The sequence below is a fragment of the Corvus kubaryi genome, unplaced genomic scaffold (genome assembly GCF_017639235.1).
Source record: "Corvus kubaryi isolate FWS band 111438036 unplaced genomic scaffold, C.kubaryi_AGA036_p1.0 37334, whole genome shotgun sequence".
NCBI lineage: Eukaryota > Metazoa > Chordata > Aves > Passeriformes > Corvidae > Corvus > Corvus kubaryi.
Window position 1 is genome coordinate 10,057,860 of NW_024581108.1, and position 17,910 is coordinate 10,075,769.

Sequence of the window (17,910 nt, forward strand, 5' to 3'; positions counted from 1 at the left end):
TACCATTAGCAATGATTTTCACTTTTTGGCTATTAAATGAATGCAGTGGTTAATTGTTGTAGGGCTGATGGAAGGAGCTGCTGAAGGCTGTTAGCAGGGAAACTTTAAGAGCTGAAGTTGCTTAGAAAGCTCACAATAGATAGCTGACATATTTTCACTTGTTGTCAGCTGGTGCTCTCATAAGGCCATAGACAGCATGAGTGAACGTAGGAGGAAACAATACATCTGCAGACACTGGAAGACAGCATTGCTTGCCAAATTTGGCCACAGTTCCTTTAGATAAATAATTTCTCGGTGACATGCTGTGTTGAAATTATATAAACAGCAAAAATTACTAAGACCTGGGCCCCAGGGTCTTGTGGGATTCAAGATTTTCTGCAATCAATATTCTGACATCTGCAAATATTTTTCCCTAACAGCTGATGCCAGAAACAGAGCAACATTACAATCACTTCCTATGTATTCAAGATTTTGAAAATATTGAAGTCTTGTCTCTTCAGACCCAGTCCTGGTCAGGATCTTTGCACTGTCATAACCATCAGCTCATATGAGAAGGCTTTCAAAAGAGTTACCAAAGCAGCAATCTTACTCAGAATGGCCCAGAACCTCTTACAGCAACTCCATCAGCATTTCAAGAAATGTACATGGAAAAACACTGTATTGTGTTTAAGTCTCCAGAATTATCAAGGATTTTAGAGAAACTTCTCTTGAACATGATGTAGCTGACTTTGCACACTGAAGGTATGGGATTTTCCTCCTTAGGACCAGACAAGAGCCAGCTAACTCTGTGATAAGACTTCCTTGATAATTAAGATACTCCACTGTCACAGCCATACACACTAGAGCTATCTGAAAAGTGTCTTCTATCACTGAGGAATTTATGCAGGAAACCAATGTGCAAGATCTTCCCTGAACAGAAACATCCCACAGGAAAACCTTACCTGACTAACTTTTATAGAAGCATCTCTAGACAACCTTCTGAAGTTATAAAACCAAATCATTTATTGAACAGATATTTTTTAAGAAATCAGTTTCTACAAGAGAAATCAAACTTATGCCTGGCACCTGAGACGTTCTGAAGGCAGCAGCTGTGGAATATTGACAGTTACCGATGGCACTGAGGAAACATGGGCTATGCAAAATGAGTAACTGCATTTATTACTATTGCCTAAGTAGGAAAGGCCTGACAGGAACAAAAATATACTTTTAAAAGTTACGCTTTTCTTTTGATGATATAATCTCGAGCACCTGGCCTCTTCTCTAGCAACACTCCCAAAGTAATACTGTTCTCTGAAAATAGTCTGAACAAAATGAATACACTTTTTTCCATTTCAGTCCCCCATGTACCAAACAGGAACAAAGAGATATGCAACTACAGAAAAAAGTCTCTCAAACACTTTCTTATTTCAGTCTTACCTTAAGGCAAACTTGTAAATTTTAAGGGAATATCTCAAGAATTAAGCATAGAGCTTATGAAACTCTTTTTCCTTTGTTGTTTTTGATCAAAGTTAACTTTCTTAGAGAACAGGTATGCACAGCAATAACCTCTCAGAAGTGTCTTAGGATAAGACCATGTTAGTGATGTTTATGTAACTTTGCATCTGCAAGTATTTCTTAAACTGACATTTGCAGTCTAACTGTACAAGACAAAATTTCAGTAGTTCAGAGCACAGTATGATATTACTTCAGTGAGTGTAAATGTTGAGGGCAACAAGGTAAAACTACCTCAGTATTTAATTTCCACACAAAACAGATGAAAGGAATAACAGAGTAAGTTATCTTCTCAGAGTTTTATGTCTTTAAAAAAAGGATGCAGCAAAGCCTCTTTTGCAGTTATTCTTGTTGCAGGGTTTAAGTCTAGTAGCTTATCAAGTAGGTCATATGCTTCATCAGGAACCTGATCCCATCCTTTCATGTCAGTTGCCTTCACTTCCAAAGCACCATCACCTTCCTGAAAATTCTGTAAGTGTTGAATTTGTTTTCCGAGTGTCTCAGGAGCACAGGGTTTGTCTGCTGCAACTGGCAAAGCTGTGTTGTTTTCAGACCTGCTGGGCCCTTCCCCCTGAGATCTCTTACAGCTGCTATTTGTTCCTCTCAGCTTTTCACAGAGGGTTCGTAGATTTTGAGTTGGGACAACTTGGGTACACACAACTGATTTTCCTAGGGAAAAAAATTGTACAATAAGCCACATTTTATTATAATATCTATGCAACTGTAACTTCTAAGTTTCAGAGAAACTTCATGTCTCAAAGTATAACCAGCATGAAAGAAAAACGTCCCAAATCTATCAAAGAACCAAATTTACCCCCCCATGCCACCACACCAGCCCTGCTGTTGCAGCAGCAGACCCTGAAAGTCAGAAGGGTCATCATCTCAGTTCTGCTCAGAACACAGAGCTTTGGGTTATGTGAAGTTATGTAGTGACAGGTTGTCAGCCACCCTGTACACCAACATTATGCATTTCACTGTCATTTTAAAATAATTGAAGACAATTAAATACCCTGATTTTTACACCTCTGGCTCGAGAATGAAAATTGATGCTGGCAGTTACACATCCAGGTAGCAAGTGCTGCAGCATTTGGCCTGCAAGCAATTAGCAGAATGGTTATTTGGATTTTTTGTGGTTTGTGGTGATTGTACCTTTTTTAAACAGGCCAGCTGTTGGGTTTTGGGTTTTTAGCATATTTGTTTGTTTGTTTTACTAGGCCTTTTGGGGGGAGGGGCAGAGGGAAAAGCAAGGTTTACATCATCTAAATATTAAGTCATATTGACTTAAGCCTCCAGGCCAAGTTTTGTAGGAATAGAAGCACTGTCTCAAGAATTCTAACCAAATGCCAATAGGAAACATTTAGTTGGCATACTTCACCTCAAGTAGCCCTAACTTAGTGAAAGGAAGTAGACAGGTTGGGAAAACTATGACATAAAGTACCCCATACTCTGTAAAAGATAGAAAAACACAAAACTGTCTTAAAAGTCTGTCAATGTAGAATAATACTTATAGTTTTTACATGCAAAAAGTGTGATTTGCTTCCAAAATTACTCTCAAACCTAAAAATATATTTATACACACACACAAAAAATCATTGATTGTAAATCACAGCATTAAATAACATTTTCCCCCTTTCCCCATAATTAAGGTTTGCATACCAAAAGTTCTAGCAGCCTGAATGGTTTCTCTGGATCCACGAACTGTCATGATTTGTGCCAAAGCAGTTAAATCATCACTTGCTTTGAAAAATGGATATCGTCCACTGAGTAGAGAAAGGAATATGATTCCTGCAGACCACATGTCTATTGCTGCAAAGGAAAGCAAATTTATTAATAACTAAACCCATGATTTCATCACAAACAAAATCTCAACTTTCTTTAAAAAGAAATTACGATCTGAAAAGTTTCTATCAGCAAAAGTTATGTTCTGAAGTACTTCTTGACTTTAGTCACATAGCTATACTTCAGACAAAAGTGGAAATTGCTATAATTGGATTGAAGAATAATTTCCTACTTCGATGCAGAGGGATGGTTTTTCATATGAGTAATTTCATTAACTTGCTTAACTAAAAATGGACCAAAACAATGTTGGAAGTTGTTTTACCCAGGGAGATGAGAGGGGCCAAATGAAATGGCCCCCTGATTTTGATACATATTTAACTTTACTTCACATGAAGAAAACCTTATCTAAGGGTCATAAATAAAAAACAATTCACAAATGTTTGTGAAACAATTTTTTGGGGACTGAGGCTGCCACAGGTGGGCAGTACTAAGAATTTTATCTTATTATGAACTTTTCCTCTCTAATATGAACTCACTTGACAAGATAGGCAGTTTAAAAACCATAATAGTTCAAAGCTCTTCATTACTTTCATTGTGTTATGAAGAGTACAGAGAGTACTCTGGGGATAGAGGCCAAAGCCTAATGGAAACTTTAGTACTGGAAGTTACGAGAATACCTGTCTGCCGTAACTTTTTTGGCTCACTAAGGTGCACATTTTGAGAGATGGCAAGGAAAGTGAAGGAGAGAGTTTGAAGGATCTCAAACTCTGAAGAAAAAATTAACAGTGGGGAAATAAAGGCATATTCAGCCTAGTCCTATTCAACAAAGTAAGTGGCAAAATAGGCAATAATTAATTTGGACATTTTAATTAGAAACAGTCTTAGCACAGAACTTTGATTTGAAAAAAAATATTAGGTTGACTTTAGTTGCAAAACCAGATTTTAGTCTTTTATTAAAAAATAAAAATCCAAGTTAATCATTTGGCACAATTTTACAGTGGAAAAGTTTTCTACCTTCTGCATAGTTCCTGTAAAAAAGTTTTTAATATCATCTTTTCAACAGTGATACAGTAATATTTTCTGTTTGAGGGGCTGTGCACCCCCCTGAGGATGTGGTTGGGCAAGCTGAAGTAATCAAGGCCAAGATCTTTGAAAAGGTTTAATTATGTAACTTGCTGAAATTAAAAAGCATTATAGATCTGAATGGGCAGTAAATCCTGGCCCCACAATTGTAGTAGAGCTGTGATCATCAGCAGAGTGCAAGATGACATCAAAATCATGATTCCTCCCTATGCTTTTGTCTAGTGTTATCCAGCTAGTGAGGAAAGGGGAACAGAGGGACAAACCAAGGGAAAGTGTAACTGGACCTTTGTAGCATCAACTTGGGAGTTTAGGTTGTACTCCCAGCACTGTGAACCTAGGTCAGATGTGCTACAGTAGCTCTGGGTAGAGTCAGCTGGATTCAGCCAGTAACTTGGTCTCAGCACAGAGGCCAAAACTAGGAGTAAGATTGGCAGGAATATGAAAGTGGACAATAATATTTGCTAGTTCAAATAAAACATGATATCATAAATACTAGTATTAGTCTACCCAGTTCTAATTAAGGCCTTTGTTGACATACTGCAGGAGTTCAGCACCACTGACTCAGTCCAGGGATGTCTGTGCCACACCCAAGGGTGTCCAGATTTACCCCTACTCTTTGTAATCCTGCTATTCATTACCCCAGAGAACAGAAAACCATCTGAAAGCGTGTTTAACACCAGCATGTGTCCAAGATTTCCTAGGTACGTCTTCTTTCTGCCCAATTCTGTCTAGATGGATTCAGAGATTGTTGAAACTTGTCCTAGATTTCTGGATGTCTGCTAGCACATAAAGCAGGCTGTTACAGCACAGGCACAAGAACTCCAAACAAGCTGCCATACCTTTGAAAACCCAGTCATACCCACAGGACAGATGTTGTTTCAAATAACAGTAAGCTATCTAGGCATAAGCTGATCAAATATATTGTTAATTCTATTTTGAGTTAACTACTGAAAATTGACAACTTTCTCAAAAGATATTCAGAAAAAAAATGGCTAAAACATTTTATCTTAAATTCAGTTTTTGAGGACATTTGTATTTTCTCCTGGTCATACACCAAATGTTTAATGGATAACTTTGCTTCTATTGGTTCTCCATGCTGCAGGTAGGCACAACCTCTCCCATCTTGCTTGCACCAGCTAACACATTAACTGTCCCTCTGCCCTGATATTTACCCAAACCACTGAACCTTATTAACTAAATTTTAACAGAGGGAAATTAAAATTTTAGTTTAAAAAAAATTACATTTACACACCAGCTATTTACAGCACTAGCAAAAAGAAAAAAAAACTGATAAAAATCATTAAACAATGCTTTCTAGAGCACATTTGCAATCACACCATTAAGTGTACCTGTTCCAGCAGCATATGTTACAATCTGCCTGGAAAAGGCTAAACAATGTCCTCTCTCCCCAAGATTTATTCAAGATTTTTCTTGAATAAGTAAGCCAAGAAACTTCATAAAATTTTTTATTTTCTTTTAAAATATATTGTATTCAACTCCTGCGCATGGCACTACCTCTCCAATGAATAAAGACACATTCAAGTTCCAAACACAGGAAAAATATTCCTGAACTGTTCTTCCTCTGAATAATAAACTTTTAATTAAAATCAGAAAATACTTAAAAAGCATTAGAAGGGATGAAAAATGAATTTCACAAGTTAAAAAATCCTCCCATAAAAAAGACAACAAAATATGCATAAATGAGAAGGATGAACAGGTGAAAAAAGGCATTTGTTTCAGTCTGTTGGGCAGTACCTGTGGTCTGAGTGGGGCACTTTGTTAATACTTCTGGTGCTCGGAATCCAGGTGTTCCTGCCCTGGGAGCCACTTGTTGACGCCTTGTAATAAGAGACAAATAAATTTGGAATATAAAAGTTGATAAGAAAGTTCTAAATCTAGTAATGCTTAATATTATTTTTAGAATATGCTTGTGTAAGACGTGTAAACAGCCTAACCCTGCTTTATTCAAATTTTACAGAAGTTTGAACATCTTATCTAGCATGAATTTGTAAGACACACACATAACAATCTTATTATCTATTATATTATAATTATATTATCTAGCATAAGATAATACCAGAGAAATACTTATTGCATACTTAACTCACAATGGCCTTTTCTTAGTTTCATCTAAGAGAAGTGTCATTTTTGTTAAAAGCTTGTTTTCATGGGAAACTTTGAAGTTGAGGCTAATTAACCCAAGGCAAAAAGAATATGAGATTCTTGAATGTGGATGCTATGGTTTTGTGTTAGTCCAGAGCAAACTAAGGGCTGCTCTGAGTGTTGCCAGGAATTTAGTTTTTACTAGATTAACTAAGAGGTGTGAGGTTATAATTATTTTAAAAAACGTGTAGATAAAAGGCAATAGTAGATCATAATCAAAACTAACTGCAGAGGGATGGAGTTTAATTGAGCTATGAAGCACTGGAACAGGTTGCCCAGAGAAGCTGTGGACGCCCATCCCTGGCAGTGTTCAAAGGCCAGGTTGGACAGGGCTTGGGGCAACCTGGTCTCTGGGAGTTGCCCCTGCCCATGGCAGGGGGTTTGGAACAAGATGGCCTTTAAGGTCCCTTCCAACCCAAACCATTCTGTGATTCTATTCGTTTTTTAGATTAACAAATACAAAACAATCATGCTTCCTTTTTATTCTACATTTCATGATTTCCAGAATCCCAACTGTTGGCATAATTAGATAACTACTAAATGACAGAATGATGTATTGTCTTTTCTAAGTGTTGTAATTAACACAAGTGATTTTCTACAACACATGTAGGTGAATAAGTAAACACAACAAGAAAATAATTAACAGTGAATCTTTCTAGATGCAGATAGCAGTGAACAAATCCATGAATTCCATGAACTATTCTTAAGAAGAGCATACTTAGTGTTTTAAAGGCTGCAGAGATCAAACGCTGTCTTTCATTTACTAAATCAGCAGTCTAGTAAATCTAAGTTTGAGTTTGCTTGACAGCAGAGCAGACAATTTTACAACACTATCAAAGCAAATTACCTTGAAAGGCAAACACTGCAAACTCTATCCGTTGCATAACAGTCACAGGGCAGGTTTAAAGGGCAACCACTGGCAGCTTTCCTGGCTGCCCCATTGCTCACAGTTTTGGTAGAAATAATCTTCTTCTTTGTTACTAGCTTCCTAGATGAAACATCGATCATCTTTGATTGTTTTATGAGCTGTAATGTAGATATTGTAGAGAAAGTGACATATTTAAGAAGTTTCCCTTTACATACAGATAGGACAGTTCCTAAAATACTGACTTAACAAGTGCTCATGAACAAGAAGAATTTTAGGACAGACACAGCAAACCTCTTTAACAGTATCAAAACTACTATAAAACAGACACTGGAACTTTCTGGATATCTGATTTCTAGATATCCTGATTTCATCCGTTCCCCTTCAGAAGACATTTTCAGTGCTTACTAAAACCAATCTATATTAGATATTCTGAAGCTACAAGACAAGTACTTTTCAAGTTAGTATAGCGTTTCAAGATTTTTTTTTGGCTCAGTATGAAAAAAATGAAAAGAGTATGAAATCCCACAGCAACACACAAGCACTAACTCTAGTTCTACAATAAAATACCACAAACCAAACCCTCTAATTTAGTAGGTGTTTCCCCCTCGTCATATTAAATACTAATTACAAAAAAAACCATTACAAGCTTTATCCTCAGCTTCAACTGCAAAATAATTTTTAAAAAAGTTTCACACAGTAAGTAGGGGGTGGTTGAGCACTGGAACAGGCTCCCCAGGAAAGTGGTCGCAGCCCTAAACCTGACAGAGGTCAAGAAGCATTTGGACAATGCTCTCAGGCACATGGAGTGACTCTTGGGGTATCCTGTGCAGGGCCAGGAGCTGGACTCAACGATCCTCACGGGCCCCTTCCCACTCAGCTTATTTTGTGATTCTATGATTAGTTGCACAGATAGATACATAGGAAAAAAGATTAACTTAGCATCCAAACAAGATCAGCTAGGGAGACAGCTACAGAACTTGTTGTTTAAGAGTTTCAAATGGGACTGAAACAGAAATGAAAAATTCTTTGAGCCTTTCAGGAAAGACATATTTAATAATCTGCTCAAAAGCCTTTCACATTTCATAGCATTGTGGAGCAGTGTCCAGTCTTACAGAACAACCAGTTCTATAATGTTTCAAATATGCAGCAGACTGATCCTGCTGATGAGTCAATACTTCTTACTTTTGTGCCTGAGTTCTCCTGGTATGTAGAACTATAGACATTGAAATTCCTCTCTCCGAAGACAGACCGCTGGACAGAATGGTGCACAGAGTCCTCCTACAATACCAGCAAAAAGGACAATAAGGATCCTGTTTAAGAGGCGTCTGGGTACTGACAGGTCAAAAAAAAGTGTGAAGTGACATAAAACAAGAACAGCTGTGTGTAAGTTATTTTCAGGCATCAGTTTACTGTGGATGAAGAAACATGGTCTAGACAGAACAGCAAACATGTTTACAAAACGAATCACACCTCTGAAGTGCCCCAAGGCAATCTCAGTGTACCCTGTACTGCATTTGTTATGCAACTAGTAACTAAACACAGGTGAATGATTATTGGCTTGGGGAGGAGTTTCACCATCCCTATCTCCTATGAAAGGATTTAAGGCTGTCTAAATAGTAACCCACGCTAGGGTTTTATACAGCCTTCAGCACTGTATTAGATCTAACAGATAATGATGAAGCCAGTAGTTATGTAGACGTAGCTCCTTTGATATGAACACTATGATGCTGTGCAGGCTCAGCTTCTGTGCAAGTACTGCATCTCCCCCTGTTGGATGAAGGAACACATTAAACATACAACAGCATTAATGAAAGAGACTGAGAACCTTTTCTCCTCTTCCTTGTTTCATCTGTACTTTCAGAAGTGAGCTGGACCTTCTATCAGCTGCTTTTGAGGCTGACTGTTGAGCTATCTGTTTAGGTGCTGTGACACTGACAGAAACCCCATTTCCCAAGGCTACAATGGGATTATTTTGCAAGCAACTTCCCTGCTGGTCTTCAGAGTGGGCAGTTTTAAGAAGCTCAATTTTTGTATCAGGGGTTCCTTGTGCCAAGCCAAAATCTACCAAGGCATACCTGAAAAGACAAAAATTTAGAATCAGGAGTCACAAAGTATCTATTAATCATTCAATTTACTGTTCATTACTTATTTATCTTTCTTTCACATTTCATTCAATGTTGCTTATCTGTACTGTTGCCAGCATCACAGTCCTATTTTCTTCCTTCTCCTCCTACATTCCCATCTCACCTATCCCCTCAGTGTTTTTACCCTATACCACTGTTCACTGTTTCTTGTCCCAAAATCTCAAGTACATACTTTCTCCAAAGGTGTTAAAACATATTTTCAGCAACTCATTTTTGAAGTTCTTCTAATCCTACAGCTCTGAATCTTCAGCCAGCAGTCATGTACCAGTGGCTTGACTCTTGCAGGGTTCCCATGGGCAGAGGACAAAGGTAGCAGTGAAGACAGACAAGACCAACAGTGCTTACAGTTGTGACAGACTTCTGGCTAATATTACTGGAATTTTCTTTAGTCTTGTAACAGGTAAGACTATCTTAGCTCACACTTCAGATCTGTCTCTAAAAGAATTATTTTTTGCTACAACCAGTACAGAGACAATCCACCTGTCCCTGGGTCTCAAACTCAACTGCACGCCTCTAGACACAAAGTAGAGATTAAGGCTCAAACAAATGCTGGAAGAGCAAAATGGCAGTGTGTATTCATTTTGACAGATTAAAAAAACAAACAAAACAGTATTTCTCAAACTTTTAAGCTTGTGGTTTGGCAAAATGCAATCAAATCACCCCTACAAACTGTCACTGCATAGAATCACAGAAACACTTAGGCTGGAAAAGACCTTTAAAACCAAGTCCAACTGTTAACCCTGCTCTGCCAAGTCCCTAAGTGCTAGGGACAAGTGCTAGATCTACAGGTCTTTTAAATTCCTCTAGGGATGGTGACTCAACCACTTCCCTGGGCAGCCCATTCCAATGCTTGATAACCCTTTCAGTGAAGAAATTTTTCTAATATCAAACCTAAACCTTCCCTGGTAAAACTTGAGGCCATTTCCTGTCATCTTATCACTTTTTACTTGGGGATGTGCATCCTGCTACAACCTTCTCTCAGTGCTTTGCTTTGGACACACTCGAGCACCTTAGTGTCTCAACTGTACAGAGAACAATGCTAACAAATACAGCTATAGGACTGCTAGCACTGCAGCATTCTATCCACTTCAGATCTTCACAAAGAAGCAGTACCTCACTTTTTACAGCTTTTAAATTTTGTAACTTGCAGGCAGAAAAACCAACCCTACTAAACATTAATTCAATGTAACGTGAAAACAGCTCAAAGCCAGCTATCTTATCTGTATCAGTTTCACCCTATTCACTATTAAAAATGTACAAGGATCATTCTGTGCACCACAAGTTAACTTCCTTATTTTAAAAAAAAATTACTGATTTTATTCTTCTCATTCTTATTTGAAAATACAGTGCTTTTACTCAGTAGTAAAATCTTCACTTTATCAGGTACTTGTGACTCTATGAAGCAGGTATTACATTAAGTAAAAAAATTTCCTTCACTTCTTAAGTCCCCTAACACTGAAAGAAAAATTTTACAAATAAAAAGAATGTTTTTAGCTTTATTACTTAAGCACATGTTATGCAGCTGGAAGGAAAGAAGCCTAAAAGCCTAATTGACTCTGTTCTGCCCAGGCACACATGCCCAGATGAAATCATAGTATGGCCAGACTCACTTTTTTAGCTGCCTGTTGTAGAGGAAGTTGCTGGGCTTGACATCACGGTGAACAATACCGAAGTGATGAATGCGCCTCAACGCTTTAAACAGATTAAACATGTATTCCCTCACTTCTTCAAAGGAAAGGGAATTCAAAATGTCCTGAAAGATTATTTGGATACTGTAATTTATAGAATCATAGAATAATTATGCAACTACTTTTAATTAAATGTTTTTACTACACATCAAAAGTCTGAGACTCACCAAGAAGGATTCATGTTCCAGATAGGGCATAACAATAACAACATGATCATTTTTCCTAAAGCAGTATTTAACTCCCATAACATTATCTTGTCCCCTAGAAGAAAAGTAGTGTTACTGAACAAAGACCAGAAGGTGGACATTTATTTTCCTTTATCTCTTAAAAACTTCAGTCAGGCTTTCTTTTATAATCTTAATTTATATTTTGATAGCAGTCTTATCAGCAATCCATAGTTGTGCTCTTGCAGCTCGCTGCTATGTTCCATTTGTTCTGCAGTTTGGAATGAGAACTCTACAGATTATCTGTGGGGCTGTGGTTTGTAGTTACAACGGTAATTAAATATAGGACCTAACTTTCATGATCCTACTGCTTTAGGAAGGTGCTATTCAGCACACTCTGCCAACATGTATTCATTCCTAAAATCACATTTTCTAACGAAGTGATTCTTTTTTCCAAGCATTTCAGAACTGGAACTTTGTTACCACAGAGATACATAATGGAATTTCTCAGATGGAAAATAGAGCCCCACCCCCTCCCCCCAACTGAGACTAGCAGCAAAGGGCATCCATTACAGGTAAGACACTCCTTTTGTTATTTGCTCTCAATAAAAAGAATATATATGTGTGTGGTTAAAAATAAATCAAGAGAAATGCCAAAACTTAAATAAATATAGAACAGTGAGACAACATTCAGCAGTTTAGTCATGACAATCATAATTTTTTTGTTTATGTACCCTGCCACTGTGAGGCACTGAAGTTCAGCAGCTATTCGCAGGGGGTGGCTGGTTGGAATCAAGTGTTTCAGAGCCATTTTTTCTTCATATCCTGTTTGTAATTGTGCTGTGGCCAAGTAAACAGAACTAAAAGTACCTGTAAACAAAAGAGAAAAACACTGCCTTCAACATTTTTAATTAGGTCAATGCAGATTTTTACAGAAGTGATCTAACTGTTCACAATCCTGCAGTACACTTGATACTACATCAAAAGCAGATTCTAAAAGAAAAAAATCCAGTTCCTTTTTTCTCCTACTGAATTTAGTGATCTTGTATACAAGTTTTTTATGTCAGTAAAAATGCAAATATAACACTGTCTAACTTGCCTGGGACACAGTGCTCTTTGAATGTAGATTTCCTATCTTTGATTTGCTTTCTTGTTTAGGTAGCTTACTTTCATCTGACATCTAACTCCTTTCCCTACAATGTAAGAGGACTATATAATGCTAATCTGGGAAGCACTGCCAGTGCTATTCAGAGCATTTCTGAAATTGCTACATTTTCCTTAATTCTGTACCTTATTTATAAAGTAAGGCTTCCCACATGATGTGTAACTATACTGTTTGTTTGCCCAGAGCATTTTACTACATCAAATGTGATACACTTGCTTGAGGAAGGGAGTATTCAGACTGTATGATAAACTTACCCAGCCATTTAATTTTAAGGATATCCTAATATACCTCTTAGGAGGTTAATTTATCCTAATGATCTAAGATACCTGAACATGCAAGTTGAAGTGTTCTTCCATATGAATGATGGAATATATGAATAAAGAATAGAAATAACTTTTGATTACATTTTAAGTAAAGTGTTTGCATCATGCTGGTTCAACAGTCTGAGTGCACACATACATCAAAATGCCAGCAAAAACTAAGTACTTCATGCAATCATAAAAAAAATCCCAAACAACCTAGAGACAGACCCATACCTTCAACAGAACTATTACAGCAACAAGGGTTACCAAATTTGACTTAAGACATTATTTTTCGTGGTGAGAGCTGCTAAAATGAAAGTGATTCCAGAGTGGAATCCTAAGCAGAAGCTTGTTTTCTCGTAATGCTGTTGAACTGCAAATGGTATTTTTTAAAAACATTGTTTGCTCCCAAGAGTAAAATCAGAGTACTATTCACATAACCAAAATTTTTTTAATTACACTATCTTTTTTATAATGGGCAGAACTCTATTTTTTTTTTAGTTTTTGAAATTTTATCTTCCTGTGGGGAATGGAGTTGGGAGTTTTTAGGTAGTTTGGGGTTTTTTTTTGAGATAAAACCTCCTAGCCATCTAACCTGCTGCACAGAAGTTCCATCACAAAACAGATGCAAAACAATCCAGCTTACCATCAACATCTTTTGTTTTTAAAAGTGTGGAATGTTACAGAGCCTTTCAGAGATTAAATGGGTAAAGTTTCAAAAAGTGCTGAAATCCCAGACTCAGAAGTACCTGAATCTATTTATAGTCATGCCTGACACTAATTTAAGGTATTTGCAATAGTATCTATTGAAGGCAAGGTGTACACAAGCATTCTAAAATTTGATACTGTATGTCTTCAAAAATAAAAAGTTCTTTATTTTTTAAGTAAAGCAGGTCCAGCCTTTCAGATTTCTCATCCAACTCTGCCCAAGAGATTTTAGTGGAAACAAAGCTAACTTAAGGAACGCCAATTAAGCATGTCAAAACACAGCTACATGTAAGTAGATTTCTCTTGTAAAGGAGAAAAAGAGTGGAATTTTAAGACATTTATTTACTTGAATCTACCTCAAAAATTTTTAATTGTCAAACTTGGAATGCTGTTTTTTCTGAAAGGCTATAATATACCATATTTTCAAGAAAATATCTTGAAAATGGTCCTAATTAATACACCCACGTGCTCAGCAACATATTAGAATTCCTACAGAGACATTCAAAAAAATTCATTTGGCTTACATTGCATATATTGGGATCTTAGATTTATACCTTTTTAAGTTAGACATGCCAAAAGAAATCTTAACTCTAAGCAAGGTAAAATGAAACATTTACCTTCTCCAATTTTTTCCTTAATTTTGAACACATTTACAAGCTGTGGCACTGCTTCATAAAGTTTTTCAACATCTTTTTTTATTCCTGTTGTAGAAAAAATGGGGAAAACAAGTTATTGAACCAAGTAATAAAATTCCTATCTGATCTTTTTTGGAGATCACAAATTACGTGTCAGTTCATAGGCCTGTGGATTCACATAAACAGAGGGAAAAACAGCACAAAGATATCTTATCCCTGCTGACATTACCATGTGCATACTTGATATTGTTGTTCTTCATCGATGACACTCCCTTACAAGCTACAGCATTTAAACAATTATTTTTTACTTATCTGACACAGCGGATTCTGAGAGGGCAAAAGCCTTCTGGTTAGTAGGACACCTACAGCTCATCACTAAATATTTACACGAGATTTGCAACAGCAATTTGACAGAAGACAAAACTATAATAGCTGTTTCTATTTCTGGCAAGCACAGGTGCAAATCCATCAGATGCAAATCAAAAATGCAGAAAAAGAATTATTGTTTACATATTTTTAAGATGGATAATGCAATCTTTCACACTGTTACTGACAATAGCTGGCACCAAAGCTTGCTCTGCATTTAGGTTGCTGCATTTCATGCTGCGATCACTAGATGGCACGACAAGGATGCTGTACTGTATAATTTCCAAAAAACCGTGTAGTTTTCCATTCAGTTTACAAATCCTTGTTGTTTAAGCATTTTTCTATACCTCATATAAGAATTCTCTTCGTTTGACGCTATCAATTATGTAGAGACTGTGACTAATTTCTGTGAAGTAGGTGTAAAAAATATTTGAGTATACAGAACTAAGCACAAACTGGTATTTGAAAAGTAAATCAAATGAAAGAATGTGTATACATTTTTCATCCTAAAAATAAATAATAAATTAAATTTAGTATAAACAGATAAATTATAATGTATTGTATATGTAAAAATGGACTATTTTTCACCAGGGCAGTAAGTCATAAGCAAGAAGAATTTTTTTTCAAAATATCACAGGCTGGAAACAAAGTATTGTTTAGCACGCATCCCTAGCCTTCTATGCAGCTTACTTTAACAACAAAAACTGCCTGAAGAACCCTTTCTTCCTGATAAAAACCCAACAAATCAGCTAGTAACACAAGTTATAGTTAACTTTCAATTTTAATTTTTCTTTATTTCTAAATTTTATAAAAAATCAACATACTAAAAATGCTTCTGAGAACTGAAACCTGCTGCCTCACTTACTATGCATTTACTTTCCTTATTTTTGTCCTTTAAGTTGTTCTTTCTGCTTCTTCAAATTGTTTTAAGACATTCTGGGGAATATTTCAGGAACGAAAACAATTTCTGTTATAAAATAACACTAACAATTCAGTAAGTTACTACATAACATTTCTTTAATTGATAACACTCATATTGCCTACTTGCTCAGAACCTTATTATGAAATGTATCTATCATTGCTGTAAGTCTTACTGTTTTGTCACTAAAAAGAATTATTGATAAAAAGCTTTATCACTTGAAAGTGGTATTTCCAATTAGTTGGCACAATAATTTCAAGTATTTTCACAAATACCCATGTATTATATAGCAAATATAAGACATTCAAGAAAGCTTCATGAAATCTTCAGAAATTACAGGAAAGGTCAGACTTGTCTGGTCAGAGTTTTATTCTCAAGGGCTGGCTGTTTTTCATTCTGGTATCCTCTTACAATAACATTCTGTAATAAATAAATACTGGGTTTAACAAATTGTGACAAACTACTGTTGCTGAAGTTTTGTAACACACAAACAGCAGGAATAAACTTAAATCAAGAGCCACCTGAAATGTTTTCATTTCATTAATTCTTTATACAACAGGATCATATATAGACAGACTTATAATCGATACTGAAGTTTCCCTAAGTAATGAAGCAGCATGTCAGCAACAAAACATAATGTGAACAATCTCTATTTCAGCACATACCTGAAAGCTTGCTGTTCTGCTCAAGATTTCCGTGGAAGTCTTCAGCCTGCTGAGGGTGCTGTTCATCACAGGGAGACTTCAACACTGTCTCCATCACAAAACGAGTCTCAAGTAAAAAAAATCCAAGCCTTCGAAGGCCACTGCTGGACACCTGGGGAAGCAAGCATATCTGGTAAGACACTTCCCTGGCCCTGCAATCAGTTCCTAAGATGAGATTTAGGGAGCCTGAGGAGTTCTGTGCTACCTAAAGCAAAGTGTCACCCACCATCCCAGGGAAACAGTAAACCAGTAAAGCCACGAGGCTAGAGGGGGGGGAAGGAAGACTGCAGAATAAGCTTAAATACAACTGATTTTCATCTCTCATGTTTCCTCATTCACATTAAAGCATTGTCTTTTCCCTGAAGTTTTGCTTTGAAAGGCAAGGAACTGATGTACACAGAAATAGCTGCATTGCACATTGCAACAGCTGTAGAAAGCCAGAAAAACTGTAAGAAATTATAAGAGAAAAAAATACCTTCTCAATACAAGAGATCTCGCCCTCCTAGATAAATTCAACAAAAGGCATAATTATTTGTTGCCCTCCCACCACAACAAGAAAAATAGAACATACTTATTTTGAAATGCTTCTTCCCTAATCTTGGAAACACTACCTAAAACTGTAAACTAGTAAAATCCACTAATATTGTACAATCAAAAAAAACCCTGATAATCCCTTTTCAGGTGCAAAAGAGTGGCAGGGAGTCCCAGGGCAGAACAACCAGTGATAAGTGAGCCTGGAACCACCAGCTCTTACAGTTACTCAAAACTGGTTCCATTCAAAAATCTTCCTTCCTTGTTACTTTGCCAAACCTTCAGAGTTCTGGATGAACTTTTCCACACGGGGGAAACATTCTGAAACACTCCTGATGAAAGGATTCATCTGTTTCAGCTAGGGAAGCTAGAAATACGTTTTGCCCCTAAAGAATTTGAGCTACCTTTATTCTGTCATCCTCGTGTAACAACAGGGACGAAAGGCAGGAGCCGTCTCTTTTGAGCCCCGTTTTTTGCTAGAGCTTTGCTGAAGAGGAACTTGGAAACTACTAGAAGGCGATTAGAGAGAGTTCTAGTCTCTTACAGGTAGCCACTGCCTCTGCTAGTGTTGAGTAGGCAGATTAGCCTGTTCCAAACCTCACCAGCAGCACAAGGACTACAAATTAACACACATTAATACAGAGTACCCGTCTGGCACAGGACGAGCAAGAGCCGTCACACATCCAACCCCAGTGCGCACTGGTGATGTCACCACTGCCACACAAAGCGGGAACACCCGGAGCTCGCCACCGGCTTTACAGGACAGCCCCCGCCAACGAGGCCCGGGGCCGAGCGCACGCCGCGGGCTTCCCCATTGGCCCCAGGGCTCACGGGAGGCCGCAGCGGGGTGCAGACGGGCCCTTCGGCTCCCCGCGTGCAGCCGTCCTCAGCTCCGCTCCGGGCGGGCAGGGGAGCCGCCCGCGCGGGGATCGCGGGCACGGAGGGACGGAGGGTGCGCTGAGCGGGGCCCCCAGACGAGCGGAGCGGGTGAGGGGAGGGGGAAGGCGGGGGGGGCCCAGGCGCGGGCGGGCGCGCGGACGGGCACTCACGCGGACACCGGCGCGCGCCGAGGTTTTGCTGCTGCCGCCTTTCGCCGCCCGCGCGCCGCCGCCAATCCCGGCCCTCGGCGGAAGCCGCGGCCCCGGCCAATGGCGGCGCCGGGTGGCGGAAGGCGCGCTGCCATTGGCCGGCCGGAGGCGC

The 17,910-nt window shown here is 38.1% G+C and overlaps 1 protein-coding gene and 1 long non-coding RNA gene across 2 annotated transcripts; one reads left to right on the top strand and one right to left on the bottom strand.

Annotated features, from left to right (window-relative positions):
* Positions 1-979: 979 nt before the first annotated feature.
* CDC7 (cell division cycle 7) lies at positions 980-16,234 on the bottom strand. Its single transcript, XM_042030236.1, has 11 exons — positions 16,141-16,234; positions 14,173-14,256; positions 12,115-12,250; positions 11,384-11,477; positions 11,139-11,281; positions 9,210-9,459; positions 8,567-8,662; positions 7,364-7,542; positions 6,109-6,191; positions 3,148-3,297; positions 980-2,160 (listed from the first exon to the last, which is right to left on the bottom strand). Exons 1-11 carry the CDS (start codon positions 16,232-16,234, stop codon positions 1,784-1,786), a joined length of 1,686 nt encoding a protein of 561 aa, XP_041886170.1. The 3' UTR covers positions 980-1,783.
* On the top strand, positions 9,707-16,215 carry LOC121665671. Its single transcript, XR_006016452.1, has 4 exons — positions 9,707-9,928; positions 11,839-11,955; positions 13,733-13,843; positions 16,134-16,215. It is a non-coding gene; the product is annotated as an uncharacterized LOC121665671 (long non-coding RNA).
* Positions 16,235-17,910: the final 1,676 nt, after the last annotated feature.